The sequence below is a fragment of the Heliangelus exortis genome, chromosome 17 (genome assembly GCF_036169615.1).
Source record: "Heliangelus exortis chromosome 17, bHelExo1.hap1, whole genome shotgun sequence".
Taxonomy (NCBI): Eukaryota; Metazoa; Chordata; class Aves; order Apodiformes; family Trochilidae; genus Heliangelus; species Heliangelus exortis.
The window spans coordinates 8923032-8941774 of record NC_092438.1 but is presented as its reverse complement, the minus strand read 5'-3'; the positions used below and the strand labels follow the sequence as shown (position 1 = coordinate 8941774).

The following is an 18743-nucleotide window of genomic DNA, read 5'->3' as shown; positions in this document are numbered from 1 at the left end:
CCATCAGTGTGGCAGCAGCAGCCTGCAAGTTGGGGGTTATTAAGGGAGCTTCTTCAGCTCCAGGCTCTTCAGGAGTCTGTGCAGAATGCAGTTCCCATCCCAGGGGTGAAAAGGTGGAACTGGGGCCAAGCTCAGGGTGTTCCCACCAGGGAAAGTGGGAAGTAGTGTAAAGTAGTGAAGCTGGAAAGGGCTGTGGAAGCAGAGCTTTGGGCTGCAGTTTGCTTCCCTTGCTGTTTCCAGAGGATAGGTGAATTAATTGCTGCAAAGCAGTCTGAACACTAATGGCCATCACTCCAGCTGTCCCTATCTCAGGTGCAGCAGCCATCCTGGCTTTCCAAGTCACTGGCAAAAAACCCCAATTTTGCACCTTGGCAATCTGGAAAAGACTCCTCTGTCCATCAATTTCTTTTCCACAAGTTGCTAGAAAAGCTCTCTTGTGATCAGCAGTTATGCTGGAATTTTGGAACCATGTCTTGATGGCAAGTGTTGGGTATACCCAGCCCTTTGGAGACAGCTTCCTCCTCCTGATTTAAATTCACTGCAACTAGTGGCCTCACATCAATTATGTACAGTTCTCCTTGTCTCCCTATTTGAAATGTCAGGGAATCTGGTAATTTTTGCTCAGAGAAGTGGGGAACTAACAAGGATCCTTGGCACAGCCTGCAGTGATTGCATCTACTGAGGCATCAGCAAAAGAGCAAGGAATGAGAAACAGGCACTGAAACTTGGTCAGCTTCAGTCCCCTGCTCACAGAAGAGCCTGCAGAGAGTAACTCCTTACATAGCACTTCAGAAGGCACCAGGGCACAATGGGGAAGTGCTCAGGAAGGGATACACAAAGCCATTTCTAGCCGTGGTCATGGAGATATTAAGAATGTTTAGGAAAGAAGTAAACATGGTAAGAAATAAAAGAATAACTCATAATTAAACTGATTTATCAACACAATCCCATTACTTTTCTGTACTGGCTGAATCAGCACTAGAAGAAACTAAGCTGGGTGTTGACTTTGACCTAGTTGGAGTTCTTTATAGCAACATAACAGTATTGTTAAAATAAAATAAATTTGAAGAGCCAATTTTTGGTTGTTGTCTTCATTTTGGCACCCTGGAGGAAGCCAGTGGGGTAAACTTGTAGTAAATGACCATGAAACATTGATGCCTGGTTCTAAGTGCACATTTATAAACATAACATCAAATTCAGTGACTTAAAGCACTTTTTCTCTCAAACAGCTCTGCCCTTCAAGCACTGCCCACCTTGCTGTAGGAATGGTCTTTCCCTGAGCAGCCAAGCACTCTTCCAAAATAACTTCATGCTGGTGAGACTTCTCTTTGCTGCTGTAGCACCTCTGCAGCATTTACTTTGCCATATCCTGGTGCTTAGTTGATTTGCTCATTATCAGATTGCTGTTTATTAGTTAAAGCACTAACAATGGGCCAGAGAAGCTGGAATACAGCACAGGCTGCTGTATTCATTTGTTCCAATTGATTTTCCCATCACATTTTACTACCACTATTTACTTTTTATACCTCATGAAGATTGAACCAGGCTTTGCAGTAAGGGTACAGATTTGAATTTTTCTCCTTTTTAGCTCTTTCTACTTCTATTATGATGGTCAGAACAGTAGGTTCTTCCACCAAGGAAGCCATGACCTTCCCTGCCTTAAAAAAACATATGGAGATTTGTGATAATTAGAGCCCACTGGTGCATGAAGTCCTGCAGGTAGAGTCCTGGGGAAATCCATGAGAGTCATGGAGACTGAGCACATCTGAAAATTACATCTCCAAGATGACATCCTGCAAATTCTCAGCCCTCACCAGCACCTTTAGCTAAAGCAGCTAAAAGGCACAATGAAAGAGGATGTCAGACAGACACATGCCTATGCTCAGGCTAGGACTATCTGCTGGTTTCAGGATGAGACTTTGTCTTGCAGTAAAATTAATGGAGATAATGGTGATGATGATGCATGTTTTTTCCTGCTTCTTCCTAGCTCTTAGATCACAGTTCACAAGCTGCATCTTGCAAATTTCAGCCAGCAGTTCTCCAAGATCACCAGATGATTACTGTCAGGAGGTATGTGGTGCCTTATGGAAGGTAATGCATGGGTCAACAAAACGACAAAGGATGGCAGATGCTGTAAGGTTGCATTAATCATCTCCTTTCCATAAATGAGGCTCACTGAGAACCAAAAGTTCCTTAAAAACTGCCTGAAAAAAACTATCAAAATCTGTGGTGAAGCTCCCTTTTTCAGCACAGCTCTGATTTCACTCTAAAGCTTTGTGTTTGAACTATTATTGTTCTAAAATTGCCCCGTTCTATGATGAGTACAACAGGAAAGCCATGGCTGGCTGCAACTGTAGGTGTGAGATGCAGTTGCATGAGGAGATGATGTGGATGTATTTTGAAAAAAAAAATTCATTTTCTACAATAATTTTATACTTAGCCTCATTCAGGAGTGAGGAGGCAGCTGGCAGCATGTGTCATCAATAAAGTTCATAGCAGAAACCAAACCAGTCAGCTGAGCTGAAACTTTCCGTGGGCTCTTCACTCTTACTGGAAATGTGAGAGTCTTTCACACAGGAATTTCTTTCTTATCACATGTTTTATCTTGCTGAAATGCTCCTTTGTAACTTAAGCAGAATGAGTGAATGTTGGTGTGCGTGTGCAAACACACCTGTGGGCACCACACAGCAGAATGAGTCTGGGCAGACATGTGCAACATTATCCTCTTGGGGAACAAGCTGCATGACATCAGGTAGAATTACTTTTTGGTTTGTTTTTGGAGTTTTTTTTTAATAGCAGAGCTGTTTCTTTTGTTCTACTACAAGAAAACTTTGGTTTTCAGAGCAGAAGATGGTGAGTTGGAATGTCCTGGCCCCTCTCTGAACTACAGGCACACACTTAGTTGCCCAACAGTGCTGACTTTGAGCTTGTCTGATGGTTCCCAATCCTCCTGCAGCTGATGACCTTGAGCTGCACTAAATAATTATTTTCTGGTTTGTTTTTTTTTTTTTTTAAGCAGCAGTAAGGGTAATTGAATGATTGTAAAATCGGCCACTAGGCCACTAGGGGTTAAGTGAAAACTAAAATAATGCCATCTACAGGAATATTTTTTGGTCACAGACAGATAAAGGGTTAGGAAATATCAGCCTGAGAATTTAACATCACAAATGTGTCTTTTTTTGCAAGCACAGCTTGTGAGTGGTGGGAGGAGAATATGCAGATACTGGTGGTGGATTTAACCTGGACTAAATTCAGACACCTGGACAGGATTCACTTGAGCAGTATTGATCAGAGTGGAAACATTAAGTATCTTTCTTAATCTGGCACTGTTTCGTTCATGCTCTATTATTATTGTTATTGGAACCTGTGATTTACTGTGTCCAGCCTGGATCAAATGCAGCAGCTGTACTGCTAACCATTATTTTTTCCCCCTTTCTTACTGAAGTGAGTTTGTGCCAGCAGAAGTTTTAGAGCTTTTTAAAAGCCTGATGTCTCCCTCCAGTGGTGACGTCTTACAGGTTGGGTTTCCAAAATCAATTAGGCAATGAGAGTCTGGGTAAATGAGTGTGCATGACAATACACTTTGATGTGAAATAATTTTGTGACACACAGAAGAAGAGAATGACCCTTCATTATTAGCCACCTCTTTTTATAACGTTTTTCACATTAAAACCACCCTATCTCGTTGAAAATCCTGCCTTGTATAGCAAATCTCCTTTTAATACTCTTCATTTTAACAAAATAGTTTAATATATGCAAATAGCACTGGATTCCCACTCAATTTGCATGTTTTACTATTTGAATAGTAATAATTTCTATCTGCTCATTCCAGGGTTGTACAATAAATTGCTGGGTTGGGCCCCGTCACCCTGTGGCACGAGGCAATCCAGTTTTTTAGAGGTTTTGTAGAAAACATTTCTTTGGATTAAGCTGTTTCCAGCTCAGAAGAGACATGTTCAAGCCCTGCTCACCTTGTAACAGAAAGCCATATGATACAAGTGCACTGGGGTGAAGAGATATTGATTTACCTTCTATAAAACAAATGTGAAGTCAGAAACATGGTTATTTTTCAGCACCTCTCCAGTACTTTGCCTGATTTGTATGACCCTTGTTGCAAACCCCAAGTCTCAGACCTCTCATTGTACATCCCACCCTTTTCTAATCATCCCTGAGCTGCAGATTCATATTATGAGTTCTCAAACTTGTGTGGCCTGTGTTGGGAGCCACAAATACTCCCTTGTTCATCCATGTTGTGTTCCTTGCTCTACTTCTCTATATTTCCATCTGTCTCCTCACATTTACACATCTGAGATTATCTTAAACCACTTTTTTTAAACTCCCTGTGCCTTACTCTAGTCCTAGCAGAAACAGTGCAATATTAATATGGATATTAAAATAGCAGAGTGATACCTCAGCCCAGGAAACAGTAAGAAACATTATTCTATTTAAACCAGCATTTAGTGTTAATTATGCTTTTGCTTCCAAGACTGAATAACCACTCACTGCTGAAATTGGAAGACTTGCTCAAAAAGGGTTCCATGTGATTATTGATTACAGTATGTCAGTAGTGCTTGTAGTTACCATTCTGCTGATTTCATGCCAAAACAATAGGCTCTGATGGCTTGAGCATCAGCTAAACAGTTCCCCTTCTTCTGAGAATCGTAAATGGATCCAAGAAAACATATTTGGGCAGTTTCTGTCTGAGCTCTTTCGTAATCAGAACTGTGATAAAGAGCTCTCTTCAGTGCTCGCTGTATCAAACCATTTGCTAAAATATGAATATATTTTGGAATATAAAATGTTATCTTGTCTCTTCCAGGAGAATGCATTCTCCTTCCACTTATTTTGGGTTTCTGGTTATACTTTTGCCCTGTCACCCACAAATACCCGTTGTATATTTCTTCCTCCTCTTCTAGCCAAGGTTATAAATTAAAATTCAATTTCATTAACATTGTAAGTGATCATTCTCTGGCTCTCATTAGTAATGATTCGGTGCAGGGGGATCCCGGCTGCTCCCACAGCTGTAATTCAATTGGACTCACCAGCTCTTGTTCACAAATCGCTTGAGCTGCACTTTCTTCACAAATTTATGGCATCAGCACTGTCCAGAGGTTGAATTACAGCTGCAGGTTTGATCAGGGACTGCATTATTCTGCATCTAATCCCTGCATTCTGACAGCAGCGGGAGGGGAAGCACTGTTGTTTTACAGGAACTGAGCATTGTTCTTCTGCTTTCTGTCAGGGGCTGAATTGCCTTTGGAATCAGGGAACTGTCAGCCCAAAGCTACAAGCAAACAACAAGCTCAAAATGACATGGGGTATAAATAACAAACACGGAGACAGTCAAAAGCCAGGACTCCTTCCTCGGCACTCTCCTAAATTACTGAAAGGGTGATTGACCACAGACTCTGTTCTTGCATCATCAGATGCTACCTGAATATTTTGATGCTCTCTAAATACATTGCTGAAATGTGACTCCCAGCTCTTGCCCCAGCTGAGGAATGTTGATCTTCACTGGTGGCAGAAAGTCTCTTAAACGTTGATTAAATATTTCAGCCAGAGGCCACGTTCATGCATTGATATTCACACAATCCTCTCCTCTTGAGCAGTGATCTGCAACCTATGGCATTCTTGGCAAACAGGGGATGTCAGGAGATCTGGACCAGCATGCCACAGGACCTGTGTCATTTGCCACCCAGGCAGCATGTCACCCATCAGCTGACAGCCAGGACTTTGCCTCCTGCAAGGCAAATATGTCCCCAGACCCACTTGTACACACAGCTTAAACTCAGAGGAAAACAGAAGCCTTTATCCCTCCTAGAAGCACGGTGGCTGTTGTTCATCTGACTGGCGTGGGACTTGTGGCTCATAGTTAGGAACTGATCTGCATGAGATGTACACACCCCAAGCACGTTTCCCCTCAGCTTGGAATGGGGGAAAAAAAATAAATGGTGCATTGCCTTTGAAAGTTTCTCCTGCTTTAATGTATCCATATTTATGTGTTCCATCAACACAGAGCAGAGCCCTAGCTGGCATGTGTCCGTGTCTATTACTCATTTCATTGAGCTTTACTGTTAAATCATTAATGGAAATCACCAAACATGGGGCAATAAGGTGGCTTCACCACTTATCTGCTTCTTTTGGCTTCTGCTCATTTTCTTGCATAGCTTTGCTTGGTTTAATGGCAGAATCTGTCACGTTCCAGTTTTGCACAAATCCTGGGAGGCAAATTTTGAGAGATGTAGAGCAATTCCTGTGGACTTTAATGAGAACTGTGGTTTTTAAAAACTACTTTGAGAGGAAATCTAAGGACCTTTTTTTTTTTTTCCTTTATGCAACCTTGCCTGTTTTATATGCTTTGTTGTTGGAGAGACTCTGACATGAGACAATGTCTGCTTCCCTATGACAACTCAGAGCCACAACATTTGGCTACTGGATGGCAGCTTTCAGCTGAGCTGCCCAAATCACCTGTTGTGTGCAGTCCCTTGTGACTCCAGACTCCCTGTGCAGGATTCTCAGTCACTGTTTCCCAGGTGGGTTCCAACCTGTTTTCAATGTATTTTAGTTCCTTCGTTTGCCCGTTTTTTATTCCTTTGCAAACTGAAATATATTTTTTCCGTTCCTAATTAACTCCCTGCCACCCCACTTGTGGTAAAACCTGATTTATTTCTCCTCCTCTACACTGAGAGGACAGGATACTTAATCTCCTCTGGGTGCAGGCTGAAGCACCGTCTGAATAAAATGCTGATCACTCATCTGGTTAGTTCCTGCCAGCTCTCCTCTGCATTCGTTCTGCCTGGGTTTTGCACCATTTGCTATCATTTCTCTATATGACAGAGTCCCTTCCTTCTCCATTTTTGCAAATGAACAATTCCTAATTAGCTCATAGTCACATTTATGAGCATCCTTTCGTATTATCTGTAAGACCATGAATATTCACAGGCTAAAAAGGATTGTTTGGATAATACTTTGAAAGACTATTAAGCTGACAGCTACTGTTTATTGGGCTTGCTGTTCTTTTGGGACATTTTTTTGTTGACAGGGACCAGCTTTTTGTATTAATGGCCGCTTGGTAGCTGCAAAGCAATAAAAAAGGCTTGGGATCCCCCCTATTCAAGGAACAATGAATAAACATGTAGAAAAAAAATACCAGCCCCATGAATTAGCATTCTGAAAGCCTCAGTGTTCCACACCCACCTGGGAAGCCAAGAAGGAACATCAGATGTATGTGGACCCATGCACCATGGCATGAGTGGGTGGAACCTGCAAGAGTGCCAAGGTTTTTGCACATCTTGAAAATATTTGTGCAAAAAGGGAAAGAGAAAAGTTTGTCCACCTGCAGTGTGGGAAATCACGTGGCCAGAACACAAAACAAGCGGTAAGGGAAGGGAGCCAGGTGAAGGAGGTGAGGAATCTGAGATTTTTCTTCTTCCTTCTGCAACCTTGGGAGACCCATTAAGTGCCATCTCTAATGGCTTGCTTTTCAGATGAGCATTCTGCCTCTCCCTCCAAACTAACCCAGGCTGAGAAACTGCACAATGCTTTCAGCCAGAGGGCTTGGAAGCCTGACCTGCCAGCCCATTAATGGTGTCAGGCAAATACTGTGGGCTCTGTTCTATTTATTCATCCTAAAGTGTAGGTGTGAAGAAATATGAGGCTGGTAAGTGGATGACAGGCATCTGCAAGTGTCACCTCAGCAGTTCAGGTTAGCAGAGAGCCTTGGAGTAAGGCTGTAAAAATTGCATCATTTGTAACCTTTTCAGCACCAGTCTTTTTTAAAACAAACAAACAAAAAAAAATGTAACTAACAGCTTTCCTTTGGACATGAAGAGAATAACTAAAGAGAACATCTGTTTTCCCTTTAGATGTGAAACTGCAAGAGCAAGCCATGCATAAATTTCATTAAAGCTCGCTAATTTTCTATGAGTTTGGGGAGCTACATGTTACTCGTGGAGATATTTGGTTCTGCATCACCAGATGAAAAGTCATTTTAAAAACAATGCAGAAAAAAATGGGCATAGCTTGGCAGCCAACATGTCAGGTTCTGTTCTCCGGGAGCTCCATTTTCTTTGGTTTTGTCTTTGCATATTTTAGATCTGTGCTTTGTTTTTCCCCTCTTAATGTCACTCATCTTGTTTTCTGATAATGTTTTACAACCCAGATGACAAACTGAACCATGTGCCTGAATTGACAAAATTATTTACAGCTTGTCTTTTGTTCAGAGGCCTGAATACTTAGGACTTATGGCTGGGTTTTAGTTGTTTCTGAGATGCCACAATTTTCTGGACGCCAGGACAAATGCTCAAACCTCCCTGTGCCCATTCTCTCCTTTTGTGCTCCAGGTGAAGAACTCAGAAGCAAGGGCTGTGGAGACACAACCCCACTCCTGTGCCCTCTGAGGAAACACCTTTGAACAGAACCTCACTTTCTGAGCTTTCTGTCCTCCCAGAATCCCAACACCCCATCCCTGTGGGTAATCACAGTCACTTCACACTGGGGGATGCCTGACAGGACATGCCTGGAATCACACAGCTCATGTCTGGTTGCATGAAATAAGGAGAGAAGTCACAGGCTGGGTTAAAAATATGTTTGTCTTCTCTGAATAATTAATTGTTTGGAGACTAACATGAGGTTTTGTGTTTTGAAAGTAAACTAAGCCACTCGTTGGCTGGTGTGTACTGAAGGAGAACAGGCGACTGTCAAGCAGTCTGAAATTTGTTGAAAATTAACAACATGAAGTGTCATAACTCACATATTTTATGTATATGAGTAATGTATCCTCTGTGGGACAGAAGCTGAAAATGCCACATGGGAAAGAAAAAAAAAAACGTGGCTACAAATTTACTAGAAGAAGCTTTGGCATAATTTGGCATTCTTACTGCTTCGTGGCAGCTGGGCTGCACCACTGCAAGAGAATCCACATCTGTGAACTCACAAACAGCATGAAGCAAGCTGTACTCACAGAGCTAGCAAAGGGGAAAGAATGGTTAAAAATCAGGGGGAAAATGGAACAAAACAATTATCATTTTGAAAGGACTCGTTATCCATTTCTCTTCCAGTCTTACCCTTACAAGGCAGCTCATGGTTCTCTAGTTCTCTGTCTGGACTTAGTTTTTAATGTCTTGATGTCAATGGTTAGAAGCAAAATGAGTTCAGGTGAATCTGGATCCAAAAATTGGATGTGTGTCCCAAACAACTGTATATTAAAGCAATGTCAAAAGGGACAAGGCAAATAATGAGATATAAATTTCCTAGTAATTGTGTTTTTTCTTGAGAGATACCTAACTAGTTTTTTTTTGGCTGCATGGAAATTAAGAATGCAATCATTTCAAAAAATTGGGATCTCTGAGAAAAAGCATGTTACAGTAGTCATCATAAAGTCTTGCAGAAAACATCCAATAAAAGATCTCACATACCTACAGCAAATATACAAAACAAAAATATTAGTACAGGAAGATTCCAATATACTTAATGATTTGACTAGAAAATAGTTGATCTGTCTGAGCTATTCTTGTTTCATTGCTCCACACGAGAACATTACTCATTTTGTCTCTCTCTGCTGTTTTGTTCTGCTATGGCAGAGAAGGCCATTGAAAAAGCCATAGAAAACCTCTGGGAATGCAATAAGCTGAATATGGCTCTTTTAACATGACAAAACTACCAGCTTAGGGAAGGACTTGAAGTGCATATAAACTCCAGCACCTCCTCAGGCAAAGAGAGTCACAGGCTCAACAACAGAGAAGCAGCAAAAGGAGTTGAGATCATAAATCTTTTTCAGATCTAGAAGCTTTGCTACCTGAATGCACAACAAGAAATTCAAGGGCCCCAATGTCTTTAAATAAGTCAGAATAAGCCAGGAGTGCTGCTGCCCTGTGGTAACAGCAGTTCAATATTTTGACTCAGTTTGTTCATCTAGTACAGTGGTCAGAAAGGACAAGGTGGATGATTTATCAACTCAGGTGATTCCATTAGGGCATAATTTTTCTTGCTGTTGTCTTAAGATTGCCAGGTTCCCACCTAAATACTGAAGTTTAAATTACATTAGCACCAGCTCTGATTATTGCTGCATGATGCTGTACTGCAACAAAGTAGGCATATCCTCCTTTTTATTTATTTGCATCCCATTTTCACTTGGCAAAATATTCTTTCTGGCAGTGCCAGCATATGGGAGTGCTCAGGAAAGCAATAGCCATGACCCAAGCATGGGCAAACATTCAATGTGTAATACTTAGAGGGTCCCTTAGCTGCATTTTCAGCTGAAGTGGTAGCACCTCCTTCACACTATGCCTCTTCTGGTGTTGATAATAGAGTTTCCAAGGAGAGAACAGAGCCTATAAGCTCTGGGTCACAGTGGACTGGGTGAAGAAGGGGCCATCATCCATGTGGGGACTTGGGAATAGTGGGATTTTTTAACTAGGAGCTTCAAGACACTGATATGATAGTTCTGCATCCATTCAACAGCTGAATCCACATATCCTCTCCAGGCTTGACCCAGGCAGAACCAAGTGAGGCTTGAAACACAGAGAGAGAACCAAGGTCAGGCACCTCAGCCTTTATCTGATGGACTTTGTGCTGCCAGCATTCCTCAGTGAGGCCATGTCCTCTCCTGGCCTTTCTGTAAGCAGAAAAAAGGACTTCCTGACCAGAGCTCACTATCAGTACTTCTTCTGTAACTGCTTCTTCATTTACTGGAACTGCCCAGATGTCACTCCCATCTGCAATAAGGTCTCTGTGTACAAGCAATCCACTGCTTCTCCAACTATGATACAGCTTTTCAGCCTTAGCCTTCTGCTGTTGTCAGGGCCAGGGCTCAGAGGTCATGGTCCAGCCTTTCCCCCCAAATCTTCCCATTTTCTACTCATAATTTGGTTTCTTTGTAGCCAAGAAGTAAAATGGAAATAACGGTACCCAGATTCCCTCTTTTTTCTATCCTCCAATCCTCTACTTCCATCTCTGTCTTCCTCCCTCTCTCCATGTCTATGGCAGATGAAGGAAGGAGAAATAGAAGCAGCTGTACAAGTCTTTCTTCATCTCAGCAGAAAGAAAGGAAGAATTACAGGAAGAAACAGAGATGAGGAAAAGGAAAACAGCATAGAAATAGAAAAAAGGTAAAGCTGGACAACTGAGAAAGTAAAAGAAGGAATAGAAAATTAAGTGATTGGTTTGTATCAATTTTTTTACTATTTCAGTCTAAGTCCAAAGAAAGGAGGTGAACCGGAATCCTCAGTGCATGGAACTGGGCAGATAATGAGGAAGCAGAGAAAGGGAAGGCATTGAGACTGACTATAAACACATCTCTCACAATCTTTTCCTGGGGCTCTTAGACCTCTTGCTTAAGGTCATAACAAAACATCTGCAGAAATATTGATTGGGATCATCTCATAACAACACATCTGCAGAAATAGCAGTAGGGACCATTAGGTGCATTTGTGAGGTTCTGCCCAGGCCCTCGGCAAAGCAGCAGAAGGCCTGTGCTTCAGATCTCTGGTAGTAAACAAAATTCTGGTTTGTCCTGGTTTCAGAACAGCTTCTGAACGATTAGATGAGGAACAACAGTGCTGCGGGGGAAAGAGGGAGGGGTGGTTTTCCTTTTGACAATTAGATGTGAGCTGCTGAAAGCTGCTTTCATGGATGAATGCATAGCGAACTAAGGACGTCTGGCAACTGTTTGATTAGTTTGTTGTACACCATCATTTCACTCCCACAGATGAAGCAGGTCTGTCACAGGGGTTGGACTTCACAGTTATTTGAATTCTCTGCCAAAACCCCTTTAGAACCTCAGAAGTCTGAAGAGGACCTCAAAGAGGGCACAGACAAAGCCAGTGGGGTAGGAGTAACCGAGGTAATCCGAAAATACCAATCTGGGCACTTCACAGTTACAGAGGGTCTGACTCGCAGGCAGCTTAGCATCTGTGGATTCCAGCGGGGGTCCTGAGAGCTCAGCTGTTCTGAAAATCAGGCCTGAAAATCTGGGGGAGTAGGGGGTTGAGTTGTTTGTCTCCATCCTGCTGGTCTGACTGGTTTCTCGTAGGACAACCGTGACATCCAGTGGACACACTGCTGAATTACAGCCGTGAGATCAGCTGCTGCCGAGCACCAAACTGCAATCGAAGAGAAAGATCCTGGAATCACAGACTGGTTTGGGTTGGAAGGGACCTTAAAGATCACCTAGTTCCAACCTCCCCTGCATGGGCTGTGACACCTTCCACTAGAGCAGGGTGCTCAAAAAAACCCAACAAACTTTGTTGAGAAAGTTTCTCTGTGCTGTAATGAATGGCTCATGACTGTTAGGCTGTTCTTCTGACTTTTGCAACACCTAAAGGTGTTTTTAAGTGTCTCCTCTTGGGAAGGAGCAAAAGCCATGCTCTTTGGGAAAGCACTGACAACAGCATCATAATGTGATTACACGTTACACAGGATTCTCACTACCATGAAAGGTTTTGTCTTTGGTTTTTGTTCTAAATCTGTGATCTTCATTTCTTTCATAAAACTAAATCTTCATTTTCTGGGGTTCTTAGCAATCTTAAGCTTCCTATGTAATCTATCATTTTAGTACTTTCTCTCAGCTCTCCATGGCACTTGCCCCAGTACATTCTACCTTAGGCTTGCCCCAGTGTTTGGTACAGGCCAAGTTATCTGAAGCTTAAAACTAGATTAGATGTTTATAACATGAACAATTGGAGGCACAGACAAGAGGTAATACAGAAAGGCCCATATAATCTCACAGAACTGAGGACATGTGTCTGTCTGTAACACAGACGGAAGGTCTGGGATCCCAGACACAGCTAGGTGACCACACACCAGCTGCTTCTGAAGATGTGGGGTTTTTGCCTCCCGTACCTCATCGGGAGACCAAGGCGATTTTCTTTCAGATGTGTACATTGATACTTTTTAATCCCCACCTCATTATCAGCCCTGGATTGCTTCAATATGCAACTGTAAACAAGGAATTACACCTGACATTAATTAAAAAACCCTGAATTTCACACAGAAACCTCCCGAGTTGCTGTGAGGTGGAGCAGGGGGTGCAGACCCCTCACCCCCTGGGCCCAGGCTGGACCTCGGCTGCCGCCATTCCAGTGCCAGAGCCACTCGGGAGGAAGCCCCTGGGGCAGCCTGCGGAGACGTCTTTGTAGGGTTTAAAAAGCGGCTCTGTGAGCCCCTGCGGATGCTGGAATGTCGTCATCGCTCCATGCTGTCACCGATGACGCATTTCTACACGTCACTGCGGGACTTTTTTCAACCCGACGGCTGAATCGCTCTGCTCTGGAATAACCCCCTCAGTCTGGTGCTCCCTAGCAGCAGTCTGCTGCCTTTTAGTCACCGTTCCTTCCCCATTTCCCGACCCCGCCTCAGGCCGACCCTGGCCCCGCTACCCCCGCCTCAGGCACCCCAGATCCCCCCCAACTCCCCGCAACGCCACGTGACGTCACAGCCCTCCACACCGAGGCCACGGCCCCGCCCCTGGTGCTCTCCCCGCCCTAAATCCCGCCCTAAATCCCGCCCTAATTCCCGCCCTAATTCCCGCCCCAATCCCCGCCCTCATCCCCTCCTCACGCTGTCCCTCCCGCCGCTGCCCCTCCCTCCTTGAGCCCCGTCGCCCACTTAAGCCCCGCCCCTCGTGCCTTCTTCTCCAATTGGAAGAAGGCATCGTTGACCGACACTCCTGTCACCCAATGAGAAGCAGAGTTAGAGGTGCGGGAGGGCTGGGCCGGCCCCTCCCTCCGCAGGCGGTGGCGGCGCTCCCTGACTGAAGGGGCCGGGGGCTTCTCCGTCCCCCCCCCCCCCTCCGCCCCGCCGCGCCTCAGCGGGACCGGAGGCGGCCGCTGGCTGAGCCCGGGCGGAGGGGTTCGGGGACGTCTTCTCTCTGCTTCCCGACCCCTCGGCGCCTGCTCGGAAAGGAGCGAAGCGGCGGTATCCCCCTCCCCGGGCAGGGCCTTCGGGCCGAGCCCCGCCGCCGCCGCCACCCCTCCCCCCGGCTGGCCGGCCTCCCCGGGCCGCACCCCGCCTTCCCTCCCTCTGCAGCGTCGCCCTGCCGAGCCGGGAGAAGGGGAATGGGCGGTCCCGGCCCTTAGCCCCCGGCTGCGGCTGCTGCTCCTCCTCCTCCCGGGTCCCAGCGTCTCGGTGGCCTCCGCCCGATGCTGGCGGAGCTGGCTGGGGTCTCCGCGGCGTTGTGAGCGGTCCCGTAGCCGCCATGTCCGGCGTGGTGCGCACCCTGAGCCGCTGCCTGCTGCCGGCCGAGGCTCCGGGCCGTACCGGGGAGCAGCCGCGGCGGGAGGGCAAGGAGCGGAGCCGCGATGCGGAGCGGGAGGCGCGGCGGCGGAGCCGGGAGATCGACGCGATGCTGGCCCGGGAGAGACGGGCCGTGCGCCGTCTGGTCAAGATCCTGCTGCTGGGAGCCGGCGAGAGCGGCAAATCCACCTTCCTCAAGCAGATGCGGATCATCCACGGCCGCGAGTTCGATCAGAAAGCGCTGCTGGAGTTCCGGGCCACCATCTACGAGAACATCCTCAAGGTGAGGGGTGGGAAGGGAGCCGCGCCGGGGGGATGGGGCGGTCGGGGATGGAGGCCGGCGCCGACACATCCCGCAGTTTCGGGAGTTTGGGTCGTGGCCAGAAATCGCCGTCGGAAAAGGATGTGAGCTGGGCCGGGGCGGCGGCTGCCTCCCCCCCCCCCCTTCCTCCCTCCCTCTCTCCCCGGGTCTCTCCGCCGCAGCTCTGGGATGCGCCCTCTCCTCGGGAAAGGGGGTTTCTATGGTGCAGGTGTTTGGGAAGGCGTCAGCCTTTTGTGCCATTGCTGGCAGGCTGCAGGAGGCTCGGTTCGGTGGCTTTCCAGCGTTATCCGTCAGAAGTTCTCCATGAAAAAAAAAAAAAAAAAAAAGCCCAAAGGAAACTTCCCCGCAAAGAGGATTGAGAAAAGCTTTATGGAAATGCAGGGGAAAGATATAGGTGTGGTCTGGGCTCTCGAAAAAAACGTGAGATGAGAGCATCCTTTAAGTCAAAATTGGAGAAACTTCAAAATTTCAAGAATTAAGGAAGGATTTTCATGCCCCAGCTAAGCACCCCGAGTCTGCACCACGAGAAAGGACAAGAAATGGGTCTCCATATGGGTATTGTAGCTGCAAGTGGTTATTACTTGGTACATCCTTAGAAGGAGGGAATTATAGGCCTTTGGAGTTGGGTAGTGTGGGATTTTATCAAACATAGCTCTGAAATGGAAATAACTTTTTTGGTGCCTTTGCAAAAAAGTTTTTGTTCAATGCCTTTGCAGGCTTCATAGTGTTTGTAATATATTTCTGTAGTGAATGGAGAATATAAAGGTGATTGATAGTGCCTACAGGTAGAGCCTTTGGCTTCAGGTGATTAAGAAAAATCAGCCTTGACAGTTGCTGTTTCTTTATGGTAACCAGGCCTTCATGCCCTGTGCAGGTAGAAGTGATCATATTCAGAAGATACCTAAAGATGCATAAAATGCTCATTAAGAATATATCTTTTTCCATCTTCATAGTCTTCCTCTAAAAGAACTGCTGTTTTCCTGCCTGTAGTTTTCTGTAGGGCTCTCTCCATTCTTACATGGGCTCTGTGGGACTGCACAGAAAATTAAAGGGAACTGTGCAAGTTATGAATGATGAGTTACTTCTGAATTATTTTTTGTTAGTTTTGAAGAGGAGCTTTATGTGCACTTAATAAGTGCACATGCACAATGATTCTAGTTTTTAAGAATGCTGCTATTCCATGAATGGTGTTTGCTTCTGGTAGTGAATTGCTGACTAACTTTCTTTTCCATTTTTAAGTCCAGTTTCAGAAGTGTGTACATATATTGCAGGAATCTGGTAACTGCAAGAAAGTCGGAGCCTGGAAGCTTCTCTTTTTTTGAAGTTGTATAAGCAGACAGAATGTTACAAGTTTTTATCTATACACCTACAAATAAGGGGCTTGATTTTAGAGGTCTCAATGTTTATTTTGTTACTGCCAGTGACTTATTTGTTCGTTTACTGGTTTAAAGTGGTAGCAGAGGCTTTCAAGAAAGTGATTTGTGAAAATGAAAAGAGTCAGAGATCCCTTTCTCTTTAGGTTGTCTAAGGAATAGAAGTTATGGTGAAATACTGTAATAATATATAAATGCTTTCAGCAGTAGAATTTAGGGTGCTTTGGAAAGGAAAGTGTCTCCATCTTGTAGCAGGGGAAGCTGAGTTCTGCTCTTGAAACGCTGTTCTGATGTGTGGCTTTGGGATGATAAACAGAACCTGGACTAGAATCCAGGATATCCAGTCAGATACTCTGATTTCAGGACTGGTAGTTAACAACAAACTGCCCAATCATGAAACTAAAATTTGAAAGTTGTTTTCAAGTGGCTTAATACGGTTCAACCAACCTTTTTGGCCTCCAGTTGGCAATTTGGGACTGTGAGATTCGGCTGTGCTTCTAGGTACATGGACCACATTTGTCTGCCTCTCACTTTGTATTTCTGTGGATGACAGAGATGGCTCTTGCAAGTCAGAATATAGTTTATTCTTCACTCAGAGGTTTTGGGGAATGGCTTGGGAAATGGTCATTTTGCAGAGAGCATGCAGAAAGAGGGGCAGAAGTATAGAAGGAACTAAATTAGTTTTCTGTGGGAAAGAGTCTGAGAGTGGAGTGTGGGGAGAAGGCAGCAGATACTGTGTTTGCCTTCTGCTCATCTGAGAGAAACCTGATAACATCTTGATACTATGCCATAATCATCAGCAAGAAATCAAATACAAAGACAGAATTACAGGGCTTTCAAAACAGTGATGTTGTCAGTGTAGTTATTTTATGGTAATTGTGTCATACTTTCTTGTATTAAACTTTGTTCTATGAGAAATCATAAAACATTTCAAGTAAATGTATTTTGCTTCTTTGGTGGTGTAAATTGTCAAGTGAACCTGATTTCCATTCTTTTTGTAATAAAGTGTTTAGACTACAAGTTCTTTTAACCTTTCCAGGAAGTTCAGACCAGAATGCTCATCCATTAAGGCAAGTGGAGCAGAGCTCACCATGTATCTAATTTAGAAGAAAGGGTATAAGATGAAACTTTATAATATAGTATATGAACAATGTGAAATGAAAATGATCCTATCAAATAGCATAAAAATCTGTTGGATGCTGTGAAGTACAGCTGCAGCAACCTTAGCCCCTTTTTCCACAGTTCTCAGCATGGTCAAACAATGGGTCTGTTAAGCTTCCACAACACCGAGATCTGAGTTAGAAATGCAGTGTAAATCTCTGGGATTAAATGGTCAATTTTCGTTTTCCAACCATGACTAAACTTCTCTCTGAAGGAGGAGGATTACTGCTCTCTCAATAGTGCTTGATATTTCTGAAGTGCTTACTGCAGTAGTATTTAGGCAGTCTGTACAGCTTATGGAGACTGAAGGGACTGATTGAGAAAGCAGAACCTGAAACCTCTTTGAAAATAACAGTGCTAAGTGAGTTGACATTAGTGTCAAGTTCTACTTCATTTGGAGCTTTCAGCTTTTTGGTTTTCTGTTATCTTCTTAATGCTGAGTTCTTAATCTATTCTGTTTCTCATCCCCCTCTTTGGGAAACCCTCGTTAGAAGCAAAATGCTGAAACTAAATAAATCTATGATACAAAATTTACTTTTCCATTTAGTACAGGTGATGGTTCAGGGCCATGCTAGCTTTTTCTGGCATTTGTGGGAAGGTCTTCAAATACATTAGTTTTGCTTTAGTTTAAGGTAAATAGTCATTGGTTAACTAGGGCTTTGCTTGTTAATCGAGGCTAAGTTTCAAAGTAACTCTCTGGAACTTTTTGATGATTGAAGTGAAAAGCAGTAGTGTTAATGTTTGGGTATGAGCACACAGACTTCATGGCTTTAGCACACCCACCTGGAAAAGGGAAGTGAATAGGCCAGGGCTAGCTGCTGCAGCATGAATTTTAAGGCAACTCTTGGACATACAGACAGATTTGGACATCTTTTGTGTACCTTAAGTTTCGAATCTAAGGAATGGCTGGTGGTTTACATGAGTGTCTTGATGCCTTCCAAGAGTAGTTGAAGGAATAATCTTTTGATACCTTCCAAAAGAGATGGGTTGGCCTTGCTGCTCTACTTGCTTCCTTTGATAACAGCTTAGATACTTGATGAATCATGTCTCTGTTCCTTGTCTAAATGTTTGTTTTTGTTTCAAGTATGGGAATAGCATGCTGCTTAAAAGAAAAAAAAAAAACAACAAACCTGTTTTAGCTGCATAAGAAAATAATTAAACTACAAGCACCAGAATGGTACTTGCACCAGCTTGTTTTGGAGATTTCAATCTAAAGAGAGAAAAAACTCATCTTTTAGAAACCTGAAGTACAATCTGTCGAATTTCTTTCGTGATGTTGGTTTCCATGTTGAAAATGGGAAGGCTGGCTCAAAGTTTCAATAAATCTGTTTTCTTGTTGTCTGTGGCCTCCATTATGATGATTGACTAAGAAATTGAAAAGCCTGGAATTGTGGAGGGAAGGACTGCTCAGGAAACTATGTGAAACTTCTTTTGGGGAGGTCTGGGTAGGAAAAAGAAGCCCAGTATTTTGGACACAAAAACTTTCTGAGGATGTATCCATGGGACTTTTGAGTTCATTTCTAGTACATGTATCACACCTGAGAGCATTTCTCCTTGAGTGCTTTATTGTAAGTGACAGTAAGGTGGGCAAAATGAGTAAGTAGCCTGTGTTGAGGTCCATTTTAAAAAGAGCTTTGGATTTCTGCAACCAATAC

At 44.1% G+C, this 18743-nt stretch overlaps 1 protein-coding gene and 1 long non-coding RNA gene across 2 annotated transcripts in view; one reads left to right on the top strand and one right to left on the bottom strand.

The window, feature by feature from the left end:
• Positions 1-11656: 11656 nt before the first annotated feature.
• Positions 11657-13380, bottom strand: LOC139803883 (uncharacterized). The gene is made up of 2 exons (XR_011729196.1): positions 12841-13380; positions 11657-12101 (listed from the first exon to the last, which is right to left on the bottom strand). It is a non-coding gene; the product is annotated as an uncharacterized lncRNA (long non-coding RNA).
• Positions 13381-14049: 669 nt separating this feature from the next.
• The window catches only part of GNA12 (G protein subunit alpha 12), a 38880-nt gene continuing 34186 nt past the window's right edge, over positions 14050-18743 (top strand). The window contains exon 1 of the mRNA XM_071760488.1: positions 14050-14515. Within this exon, the coding sequence (XP_071616589.1) occupies positions 14195-14515 (321 nt within the window). The 5' untranslated portion in view covers positions 14050-14194. The remainder of the gene's footprint in view (positions 14516-18743) is intronic.